This window comes from Muntiacus reevesi, chromosome 11 (assembly GCF_963930625.1).
Source record: "Muntiacus reevesi chromosome 11, mMunRee1.1, whole genome shotgun sequence".
NCBI lineage: Eukaryota > Metazoa > Chordata > Mammalia > Artiodactyla > Cervidae > Muntiacus > Muntiacus reevesi.
In genome coordinates this window covers 73575949-73588306 of record NC_089259.1, presented here as the reverse complement: position 1 = coordinate 73588306, position 12358 = coordinate 73575949, and the positions used below count along the sequence as shown (strand labels likewise).

At 41.0% G+C, this 12358-nt stretch overlaps 1 protein-coding gene across 1 annotated transcript in view; it reads right to left on the bottom strand.

The window, feature by feature from the left end:
* The window catches only part of PCCA (propionyl-CoA carboxylase subunit alpha), a 345865-nt gene that overhangs the window by 332591 nt on the left and 916 nt on the right, over positions 1-12358 (bottom strand). The window contains exon 2 of the mRNA XM_065902073.1: positions 2311-2388. Coding sequence (XP_065758145.1) covers positions 2311-2388 — 78 coding nt within the window. The remainder of the gene's footprint in view (positions 1-2310; positions 2389-12358) is intronic.

The window sequence follows — 12358 nt, the reverse complement described above, 5'->3', positions numbered from 1 at the left end:
GGACTTCTGACGGTTATTTTATGTGCACCGTGACTGGGCCACAGGGCGTCCAGATGAGACATTTTTCCTGACGGTGTCTGTGCTGGTGTTTCCAGATGAGACTAGCGTGAATCAGTGGACTTGGTAAGGCAGACAGCCCTCCCCACTGTGGCTGGGCACCATCCAGCCCACTGAGGGCCTGACAGACTAAAACGTGGAGGAAGAGAGGACTAGTTCTGCCTGCCAGGTTGAGCTGGGACATCGGTCTTCTCCTACCCTTAGACCCGGGACTTACACCATCAGCGTTCCTGGTTCCCAGACCTTTGGACCTGGACTAGATTGACACACCAGCTTTCCAAGGTGTCCAGCTTGCAAACAGCAGACTGCGGTGGGACTTCTCAGCCTCCTTAATTATGTGTGTTGGTCGCTGCTCAGTTGTGTTGGACTCCCTGCGACCCCAGGGACTGTAGCCTGCCAGGCCCTTCTGTTCATGAGACTCTCCAGGCCAGAATACTGGAGTGGGCAGCCATTCCCTTCTCTAGGGGATCTTCCCGACCCAGGGGTCGAACCCAGGTCTCCTGCACTGCAGGCAGATTCTTTACCAGCTGGGCCACCAGGGAAACCCAGGAATTAGGTGAGCCAATTAAAAAAAAAAAAAATTTCCACACATCTCTTATTGGTTCTGTTTCTCTGAAGAACCCTGACTAACAGAGGACTATTAATGGATTACCAATTAGTACACAAGTTCAATAAAGCTAATACCAATTAATCTTCCATACCTAAGATTTTAACTAAGTAAAAATGAATATGGTTCAGATCTTAGAAGGTAAAAACGGGGACATATAGTAGGGACACCCAGGTCCTTGCCCCAAACGCAACAATTACTCCTAGTTTCCTGAATATTCTTCCAGATAGGTTATGTGTATAAAAGAATATACACAATACACACGAATAAATTTAAACCAATTTTTTTTTTTTGGCCACATGACGTAGTTTGTGGGAATCTTAGTTCCCTGACCAGGGATTTTTTTTTTTCCTGACCAGGGATTGAATGAACCCTTGCCCTCGGCAGTCAGAAAGCAGAGTCTTAACCACTGGACCACCGGAGAACTCCCTAAACGAACTTTAAACCGCCCGTCTGCATCAACAAGTATAGGTAAACGTCAAGTACATTTGATAACTTCAGTGTACAATACGGCACAGTCACAACAAAGTGTGTTACGTGCCGTGTTAAAAGCAGCAAAAGGAGAGAGTCAATAGCATGTGTTAACAAGGCAGTGACACTGAAAGCAGACGGCAGCACTAAAAACTACAAGCAATTTCTAAGACAGCTCAAGCACAAAACACAGTATGGGGTACTGTGGCAAATAAAGCTGGGGTAAAAAGGCCCAGTTAAGAAAGGACTTATATGTCATTTAAAGACCTGGGACCGGGACTTCCCTGGTAGTCCAGTGGTTAAAATTCCGCACTTCCACTGCAGGAGGCATGGGTTCTATTCCTGGTCAGGGAACTAAGATCCCACAAACCTCTCTGCAGGGCCAAAAACAAAAAATAATAAAATAAAATATATGACAGTTAATTTCACCTGTGTATTTTTAATGTGGCTATTAGAAAATAAACAATTATATATGTCCTGCAATTGTCTCCGCTTTACATTTCTATTGAGCTACAGTGAATATAGATCCTTTATTCTCCAAATTTCAAGATTCTTTTGAGTAGTTGTATACTTTGGATATTTAGAAGATCACTTCATTCTCAAATAATCATTCATATTAGTTCTACTTTAATGACATTCTATTTGAATCATCTCTTCTTAACCAAAACGCTTCAGCCTCTTTGATGCCTTCATTGTCACCAAATCATGTTTTACCTCCAATCACCACTTCCAGTTCCTTTATCTCTCCATTACAGGCCTCAGACATTATCATATACCAAGATTTTAACTGGAATTCCCTTATCCCAAAATTTACAATACCCATAATTGCCTTCACTCAAAAATAGTTACAAATATTAATGAAAAAAAATCAATTGTTTAATCAAAATCTCTCAACTGCCTAGGCTAAGAAAGAATGTATTAGTGATCCTGCTGAAAACAAGGGAAATACTTTGGAAATTTATTCAATTTGCGGTTTAGGTACAAATACAGAATTAAAGCCTCAGGTTGTGGTCCACAATGAAAAGAGGAACAAACACTGAACACCTATAAAACCTATAATGTACAGCAATAAAAAATGACACAGCATCAATAAAACGTAACCTACCCAGTGAACACAACGTGGAGACAACGAAACATTTTAACTGAGCCGTTAAAACTATTTTTGAAATACTTACTTTCTCATTGGGATCATATCCAGCTGAACAGAGACTACGAGACACCACCAAGTACCGTCTTGAATAATGTGGAACATACTACCACAAGAAAGAAAAGGAAAAAAAAGAAAAACGTGAAATAAACGACAGATACTTGAATGAGCTTTAAAACTATTTTTCAGGGTAATTCTTCTAGTATGCTTCTGGCTACAGTGTTTCATCAATCAATATATGTAGTTCTAAGCAATATACCTTAACTATAGAAGGTAAACCCCAACTAGACACATTCCCTGGGCACACATGAGAATCCAAAGACATCAAAACAATCTCCAGAAAAGTGTGAGAGTCAATGGGTCAAATAAAATCTGAAGGAAAGTCTTTCTGATCATGCACACAGATATAGCAGGAACAGAATGTCACATAGCACACAGAACTTTATACAACATTAAACAAGCGTCCTGGCCTTCAAAGAGCTTCAATTTTAACAGGGCCCAGAAAATAACAAAAATATTTTTAATTTGCTAATGTCTGACACATGATTTCTTATTTTACTTATCCTGGTATAAATGTGGCTTGGCAGATAAAAATGAACAGGTAACACTAATAATCAAGTTCACTTTAATTCATTACCATAAATGTGTGTGGAAAAAAGTATATCTTAAGCCTTTAAAACATTAAGAAGAATCAGTAATAAAGGTTATAGCAAAGGTTTAAGAAAATAATTTACCCTATAGTCTCTGATGAAGGTAAACCAAGAAAAAAATGGGGTGAGGGTGGTGGCAAAAGGCAACAGGTACTACATCTCAGAATTTTCTAACAGCCTAACAACTCAAATAGGAAGCAAAAAATTTATGGCAACATTTTAAAATGAAAAAGATGAACACAGTTATTTTTTTTAGAAGTATCAAGCACCAAATTACAAAATGTAATCTTTATGCAGAAGTGAAAGTAACAAGAGACAAAAGATACACTTTACAAAATAAAACCTAGTAAAACTTACTACACCAAGTAAAAAGGACTAGTGATGAATAATGAGCTGAAAATGGGAAGAAAACTGACTTCACTACTGTCTCCCTTTCCCAGACCAAAATACTCTTACAGTTCTGCAAGCATCCCTGTGAATTCAAACTCCAATTTAGAAAACTAAGCCTCAAGAATTTTAATTTTTCAGAAATGTCAAGTCTAGGCTGCAATGGTAAGAAAATTTCAACACAGATCTGGTAAAAACATTATTAATTTTTTTTATTTTGAGATAATACATTAATACTAAACATCTGTGCAAAGAGATGATTTGGCGTTTAAAAAAAAAATGCACCAAGGGGCACACCACTTCTTTGTGACGGGGTTCCACTGTTCTCAGCAGAACAGCTACAACCTGGCAATTTTACTCTCACATCAGATTTAACAGAATAAAGGTAACACCTCCTCACCTAGAAACCACATATTGTGTTTTATAGCTTAGCCACTGCAGAAGGCAAACTCAGAATAAAGAAAATGTCTCCCTGGTGGCTCAGTGGTAAAGAATTCACCTGTCAGCGCAGGAGGCAGGTTCGATCCCTGGGTTGGAAAGAACACCTGGAGAAGAAAATGGCAAACCACTCTAGTATTCTTTCCTGGGAAATTCCATGGACACAGGAGCCTGGCGGGCTACAGTCCGAGGGGTCACAAAAGAGTAGGACACGACTCAGCAACTAAACAGCAACAAAGAAAAAAAGAAAAGCAAACGCTACCTGGGCGTTTCTCACGTTTAGTCTGCAGCTAGGCAGCACTAGACAGTAAAGAGCATACCAGCTCCCTAACAATTTTGTAAAATGAAAACAGTTTACAGTTTCACCAGTTTCCCCTAATACCACAAGGCACATAACAGTCAGCGGTAGGAATGTGTCAAAATACCCTTTTACAATAGTATATACAAGAAAGGACTTTACAAAAATCATACATGTGTCTTTAATTACTAACAAATAAAGGGCATAACTGATTCCTGATGGCAAAAGCCAAATGTGAGTCTTTCAGAGACAAAACACAATCTGGGGTAGACATTTTAGGTATTCTAATTAGCTTTGGGGAGAGTAAACAGTGATGTTTATGTCTGGGGAAGGGAACGCTTCCCAGCATACCGCCTGGAACAGAACTCTGCGAGAAGAGATCAAAGAGCCTGAGTTCTAACCCTAGCTCGGTCTGACACTATTTCCAGGACTAGAGCAAACCCCTTTAACTCCCCAGCTGTCTTTCTTAGGTGCTTGCGTGCTAAGTCACTTCAGTCGTGCACTACTCTGTGCGACCCCATGGACTGTCGCCCACCAGACTCCTCTGTCCATGCGATTCTCCAGTGAAGAATACTGGAGCGGGTAGCCATTCCCTCCTCCAGGGAATCTTCCCGACCCAGAGACTGAATGCGGGTTTCCTGCACTGCAGCCAGATTCTTTACCATCTGCGTCACCAGGGAAGCCCAGCTTCCTCTAAAGTTCCTACTAACCTACACCACTGTCATTCAAAAAACAAAAGCTTACTACAGAGATTCTAACATGCATGAGCATCTGACAATCATGAAGAATATGCTGTTAACCCAAACTGAACGTGTGGTTCAAGAAGAGAGTGACACGGATCTCACTGCCACACTGCTCCAAGAGCAACAAACTCTGAGTTGTTTGGTAGAAATGAAGCTAATTTCACAGATTCGAATAAACATGACTGAAGCATTAAGTTTCTAGAATACCCTTGGGAATGAAAGCCTCAGGATTCTATCTCATCAGATGGGCTCATGAAAAAAATGGACTAAGCTAAACTTGGTCCCCCTGGGACAGTTTCTAACCCAGAAGGATCAGACATCTCCAAGCGGCCAAGCTTTGAGAGAGGTTTGGGTCAGCTGACTCAATGTAATCTACATTTACTCAGGAAACTGCCAGTAACATAAAACTCAAATTTTAAAATGTCTACACCACACAGCTCTTGAAACTAAATCAGCTCTATTACAAATCATTGCTGTTGGTCAGTTGCTAAGTCGTGTCCATCTCTTTGCAACTCCACAGGCTGCAGCCTGCCAGGCTTCCCTGTACTTCACCATCTCCCGGAGTGTGCTCAAACTCATGTCCACTGTTACAAATTACACCTGGCCAAAATGTAGGAGACAAGCTAGAGCAGTACACTTGATGGGTCAAATTGGGTTTGTTTGTTTTTTCATCTTTTTATTGCTATTTTTAAATACTTGGTTCTGACGATTTGACAGACTGTATTTTACCACCATTATCAAAAAAAAAAAGCATACAGCTTGTATACAAATGAATTTGTGATAACTGGACCCCAAAATTGAAAAAGACAGGTGCCCCTACTTAGCCAAGCACCTGGAAGTAGAAATGACGCAGGCAGTCAGAGGCTCAGCAGCAGAACACGACGACAGAGGAAAAGCAGGAGCCTGAGCATCCCCGCAGCAAACCCAAACTGGTCTGCAGTCAGCCCTACGCTGCTCTCTTGGGCTCCTGCTCACCCCTGGCAGAGCTTCAAGGAAGTTCAAAGGTATAATGTACACAAGTCAAAAATCAGATAATTTTGTAGAGCCACAACATAATTTTTTTCAAAAAATACAAGGAACGAGTTGGTAGAAATCTGCTAATTTGGATCTCTACATAGAATTTTTAATGTTTCTTATTTTTGTTAGGCATATAAAAAACAGGCTACAAGCCCAGTCCAGAAGTCTTTAAAAGTACATCCCAGAATAAGAGTTCAGAGGAAAAATGTTAACCAAGTCTATCTATAAAGACTATTTAGCCTATCACAGCCGAAAGGAGAAAGGTCAGTGTGCAAAATGACTTCCAGAGAACACACTGCACTGCTTCTCTTCTGCAAGAATAAAGAATCTCTAGAGTTTCTACACTTAGATGAGAAGTGCCAGCTAACAAGTCAGCACATGGGAAGTAGCGTGATCTTCGGAGTTCACCACAAAGGTGAGGATCCAGGTCAGCGCTCAGCTCTACTGCTTCACAGGTCCACAACACTGAGCAAATAATTTCTCTGGACCCCCGTTTTCATTTATAAAATGTACAACATGACACCTCCCTTGCTTTCCTGCAGACCTGTCTTTAAAAAACAAAGAAAAAAACCCAAAACACACAAGCCTTTATAAACTGTAAAGCACCAAGGAAATGTGAGGTATTACCCAACAACTAAACCCAATTATGCAGCTGTAACTTTCCTTCTTAAAATTATCCCAGACCATTTGGGAGTTACCATTAGAGTAATGAGTAGTTAAGAGCCCTGATCTAGATTCAGATTCAGGGCCTGGTTGGGAAATTGGCTCAGTCATTTCTTCAAAACAAAGGAGCTTTTCTCATATATAAACTGGGCATAAAACCACTTATCTAGGACTTAACGCTGACGTGAGGATTAAATAAGAATGTGTAAAATGCCTAGCACAATTTTGCGTCTGTTATAGTAAGAATTAAGTTAACTGTTAACCAAAAAAAGGGTACAGCTTTTACACAAACTGTTCAGAGGCCTTCTGACCATCGCCAACAGAGAAACACCCTTTTCTAACCTAAGCCAGCACCTACTTTCACATTTTTCTGCTTGTGGCCTCAGGTGGCAGCCCAAACTCAGAGATGCACTAAATTCAAGTTTAAAGCACAATTTAAAAACTAAACCCTACCAAATCCAGAACTCTTAACATAACCACAGGGGCATTCAAGTGAATAATACTAGAACAACTCTACTGACAGGTTAACTCATTAGCACAATGCATTCTACTTAGAAGAAGAAGCCATCCTCAAAACTGAGGGCTGATAGAGCAGTAAGATGAGCTTACCAAAGAAAACAAAACACTTGTTAGTGATTCATCTTCAAAATTTTCAGGAAAAGCTCTCCTCCCACGTTTCATAACAAGGAGCTGGTAAGCATGAGCCAATTGCTTCTTTCAGCATTTTAAGAGACCCGGAATAACCAGGGAAAACGCCCTCTTTAAAACACCACCAGAAGTTGGGCCTTTTCACCATGAAATCAGGCCTTACCACTTAAGCATAGCTTTTCTTTCACTTCCATTGACTATGTAGCCTTTAGAACTTCACTAGCTATCCCAGTCGTCAGCTGTCTGCCAAGACTTTCTGTTACAAGCTAGGTTGAATACCTAATATTTGAGAGAGACGATCAAATCTCAAGATTTACATCAACTATTTCTCAATATTAGGGCTTCCCTGATAGCTCGGTTGGTAAAGAATCGGCCTGCAATGCAGGAAACACCGGTTCAATTCCTGGGTCAGGAAGATCTGCTGGAGAAGGGATAGGCTACCCACTCCAGTATTCTTGGGCTTCCCTTGTGGCTCAGTTGGTAAAGAATCTACCTGCAATGCAAGAGACCTGGGTTCAATCCCTGGGTTTGGAAAATCCCGTTGGAGAAGGGAAAGGCTACCCACTCCAGTGTTCTGGCCTGGAGAATTCCATGGACTGTGTAGTCTATGGGGTCACAAAGAGTTGGACATGACTGAGAGAGTTTCACTTTCACTTCTCAATAAAACTGAGGGAGGGAAAAAAAAAACCAGTCAGAGTCTCCAGCTCTGCCTCCACGGTAAGTTGGAAGTGTGTGTATTGACTCTAAAGCCTCTTCATTCCAACACAGCCCCCCACCAGGCCACCCTTCCCACCCCACCTGTAGCAGATGCTGCGGGTGTACATCCAGCACCCGTCTTCCAGGAAGGGAAGGCCCCCACTGGTGTGCTGACTACCCACCGCTCACACCTGCTCCCAGCTTTGCCCCTTCTGCCTCAACCAGATGAGTTCTTTCTCAAATCTGGAGCTACATCCCTCCCAGGCCACAGCCACTGAATTGACTATAATGGGGTTCAAAAAGCTGCCCCGACTTCACCCTCAAGGTGGGCTCAACTTAGTACTGCGATCTATGCTTTAGAGCTGGCTGTCCAGTATGGTAGCTGCTAGCCACAGGCAGCTTCTGAGCACTTGCCAGAATTCCTGTGTGTGCCAAGTGTAAAATACACCCCAGGTTTGAAGACTTCATACCAAAAACAAAACAGAAACCTTGTTAAAGTTTTAGATTTACATACTGAAATACTTTTAATATACTGGGTTAAGTTGTTGGTGTTGTTTAATCAACAAGTCGTGTCTCTTTGGCGACCCCCATGGACTGTAGCCCACCAGGCTCGTCTGTCCATGGGATTCTCCAGGCAAGAATACTGGAGTGGGTTGCCATTCCCTTCTCCCGGGGATCTTCTGGATGTAGAGATTGAACCCGACTCTCCTGTATTGGCAGGCAGATTCTTTACCACTGAGCCACCAGGGAAGCCACTGGGTAAATATAAATTTCACTGCTGTAATTTTTTTTTTAATGTGAGTGCCAGAAAATGTTAAATTTTACTTACAGCTCACATTATACTTTTTATTGCACTACAGCAGTGCTTCTCAAACTTGACTATGCATCATTTTCACCTGGAGGAGCTTATTACAACATACTGCTGGCTTTAACCTCAGAGTTTCAAACTTGGCAGGTCTAGGGTGAAGCTAGAAAATGTGCATTCCTAATAAGTACCCAGGTAATGCTGCTGCTACTGCTGGCTACAGAGTCCCTGCTTTGAGAATCACTGCTCCAGGGCTCCCCTGTGAGATGAGACTGAATCTAGTCTCCACCTGGATCCCCTTCCTTGCTTAGATTTTTTTTTAACCCCTGCTCTAGCCTGCTTTCTTTACTCTTCTCAACTACTACCACCTGCACAAAATCCCTCTTCGGGCTCTGCTTCTGGGAAACCTAATCATCCCACTGGTACTGAATGGTTTTTTTTACACACTGTAACTTTCACAAAGTGCCATATTAATAGCAATCAATGAGATGTGAGTTATCACTGCATCTTTGGTAAAAGAGTAACAAAGAAGTTTCTTTTCTTTTTTTTTTTTTTAACTGGATTGCTAGTTGCCCTTATATAATGAATTCTACACATTCAGTGCTAGGACAAGGTTTGTTTATCCTGATTAACGAATGTTCCTTACTATAGGGAAGCCTAAACACTTCCCTCTTTTCCATAACTGCTATGAAGCTCAAACTAGTTTTATTCCCCAAGATGTATTCATTTGACCTTTCACATTTTTTCTCTTCATCCCAAAAAGATACCCCTCAGTTGTTAGCAGTCATGCCCATCACTTCCCTCACCCCCCTTCCCAACCCTTGGCAACCGCTGACCTACCTCCGCCTCTATGGCTCTGCCTACCCTAGACGTTTGATACTAATGGATCATACACTATGTGGCCCTTTGCGTCTATCTTTCAAAGGTCCTTGATTCTTCTCTTTCCTTTTATCTCCCTTTGGTTACAGCAAGTACTATTGGTTCTAGTTCCAAAACAGATCCCAAGTCCAACCAGTTCTCACCAACTCCAGTGCTACCAGCAAATCAACATGACTCTTGGAACCCTCTGAGTCCAGATACCTAAAAGGAAACACTACCACTCCCCAACCCTGTAAAAAAAAAAAAAACAACCCCTTTCGTTCCCAAATTTCTTTTTTCATCCCTGTTCTCCCATTTATCCACTTTCTTAAAAACTGGAATCACCCAACTTTTGTTTCTTCACTCGATCAAAATGTCACCATCTCTTCCCCTTATTTAGAAAAGGGGAAATCACTCCTCTGTTCTGAACCTCTTAAGAATAAAATCCAAAAAAAGCAGATGTATAAATACACAAATGTCCATAAACATTTTCTTTCATCAAAAACTGCTTTCTGGAAAAAAAAAAAAAACAAAACTGCTTTCTGTAATAATGTTAGAAGATTTTTTTCCCAAATGATTGTCAGAAATCTATCAGCAGATGGAAAGATTTACCTCCAGGCAATGTTAAAGCATTCAGATTTGCTTAAACATTCTCTTCCATGACTAGAAAAGAAAATCACAGACTTTAAGGAACCTAAAGCTTGAGCATTTGAACTTCATGAATACACCATATAATGAGACCATGACCCAAACGAGAGACAAACTGGAAAGGCAAGGCTTTGGGAGCATACTATCCAAGGTTCAACATCTATCTCAGCCAGTTGTTTCCTTAAGCAAGTTACTTAACTGCTCTGAGCTTTTGCTTCCTCTTCTATAAAGTTGGGAGTTTTTTTTTTACCTACTTATTACAAGGCTAAAAGGAAATGTGTGAAAATCATATACGGCATAAAAAGTTCAATAAACTGCAGCAATTACCACAAGTCCAACATTCTGGAGCCCCTGAAAAATGCAGACAGAAGGGGGAAAAAGACTAGTTATTTAAACATAATGTATTTAAAAAGCCAAAACAAAATAAGACTAAAAGGTGAACTCTATGGACAGAGGAACCTGAAGGACAGTCCAAAGAGTCAGACACAACTGAGGGAGTGCACAGGTGCACGCGCACGCACGCACGCGCACACACACACACACACGCATACACCCTAAACACACACACCCTAAACACACATACACCCTAAACACACACCCCCTACACACACACCCTAAAAACAAACTGTTAACTGGTTAAAAGAATGGTTAGAACTCTCTAGACTAGTCCGTCTTCCAACCAACCAAATGATTTGCAAGGGTGGAGGGAGAAAGGGGAGGAATAAAATCTTCAAAAGGTTCGGCTTCAAACACAGACTCAGTGATGCATGTTTCAAGTTCACAGAAAAGAAGCTCGGAGGGAAGCTAAGCAGCTCACGTTCCCTGCTTCCTCCCCTCCTCCCACCTCCAGGAGAAATCCTTTACTGGCACAGAAATAACTCTTCCTTCAGTCAGTATCGCCACACATTCAGCACTACTTTGTCAAACGCTGTGCTAAGAAAACAGTAATAGACAAGATGCAGGTTTACCAACACGTTTAAAGGAAGAAACTCATAGAGAAAAATCAAAGTTTACGTGTCAAACAATAAGTATACAGCAGTAAACAGCCTAACAAATTCCTTCTCTCTTAGCCTCTCCGCTCTAACATATGTCAGTGTAACAATCCCTCCCAACTTCAACATGCATGGCTTCCCATAAACCCGATAGCAGGGTCTACAGTAAGGCCTAGCATGGTCTGACTCCTACCTACCTCCTGGGCACCATCTAATCTCCATACCAAAGCCCCAGTGGGCTTTTCCAGTTCTTCTATCTTGGCATTCCCTCTGGCCCAGGCCTTTTGCATGTGCTGCTGTCACATATAACACTTCTTCCTTCTCTTTTTGCCTAGGAAAAAAGTCACTATGTCCTTCAAAACTGTTCCAATTTTCACTTCCAAAGGAAAACAATCCCCTAACCTTAAGCATGGTTTGAGCAAGTCACATAAAAATTTTCTTCATCTGTAAATGGCTATTGTAAGGACTGAAAAAATTAATTCAAGCAGAATACCTACAAAGCTCATAATCTAGACTTGGTCAAATCCCTCCATTTTATTTTCTCAGATATAGCACCAAAGTCTCTTCCCTAACGGCATTTTACACTTGTCTCCTTAACAGACTAAAATTTCTAAAAGAGAAATTATATTCATTCTGTAGAGACAGAACACAAAATGTAGTCAAGAAAGATTTGTTACGAAACAAAAAAAAATATCCATAAGCAAGAAGCTGAGAAGTGATTTGTGTAATACGCAAAACTTCAGAGGTGTGATTCCAAAGTCCACGTCTTTCTGTAACATGTTGCCTCCTACATAAATACAGTAAGAGCTTCGCAACTGCAAATGAGGAGGCCAAAAGACTAATTAAAGCAGAAGAAAACAATCAAGATTAAGAAACAAAGGTCTTAATTGTGCCTACGCACAAAGAACTCCAGGGATTCTGAGTGTCAGAATTCTAAAGCTGACCCTAAACTAAAGCGTGTGCAGACCTACTTTCACTTCCATGATCAGTTCCAGCTGCATTATTTCTCACCTGGGCCTGAGTTCTCTTCTTTTTTTTTTTTTTTTTCCCTTCTTCTTTTTAATAGAGTAGGATGGGCTAGATCATCTCTATACTGTCTTCCAATTCTAAGGTCCATGACAATAAATCATGTACCTATTTTGTTTTTAAAGGAAGAAAACAGGCAGTGTCCAGAGAAACACTTTAAATAATTTGTTCGAGTGACTTGAACTCTATTAATAAAGTCAGCTTGGT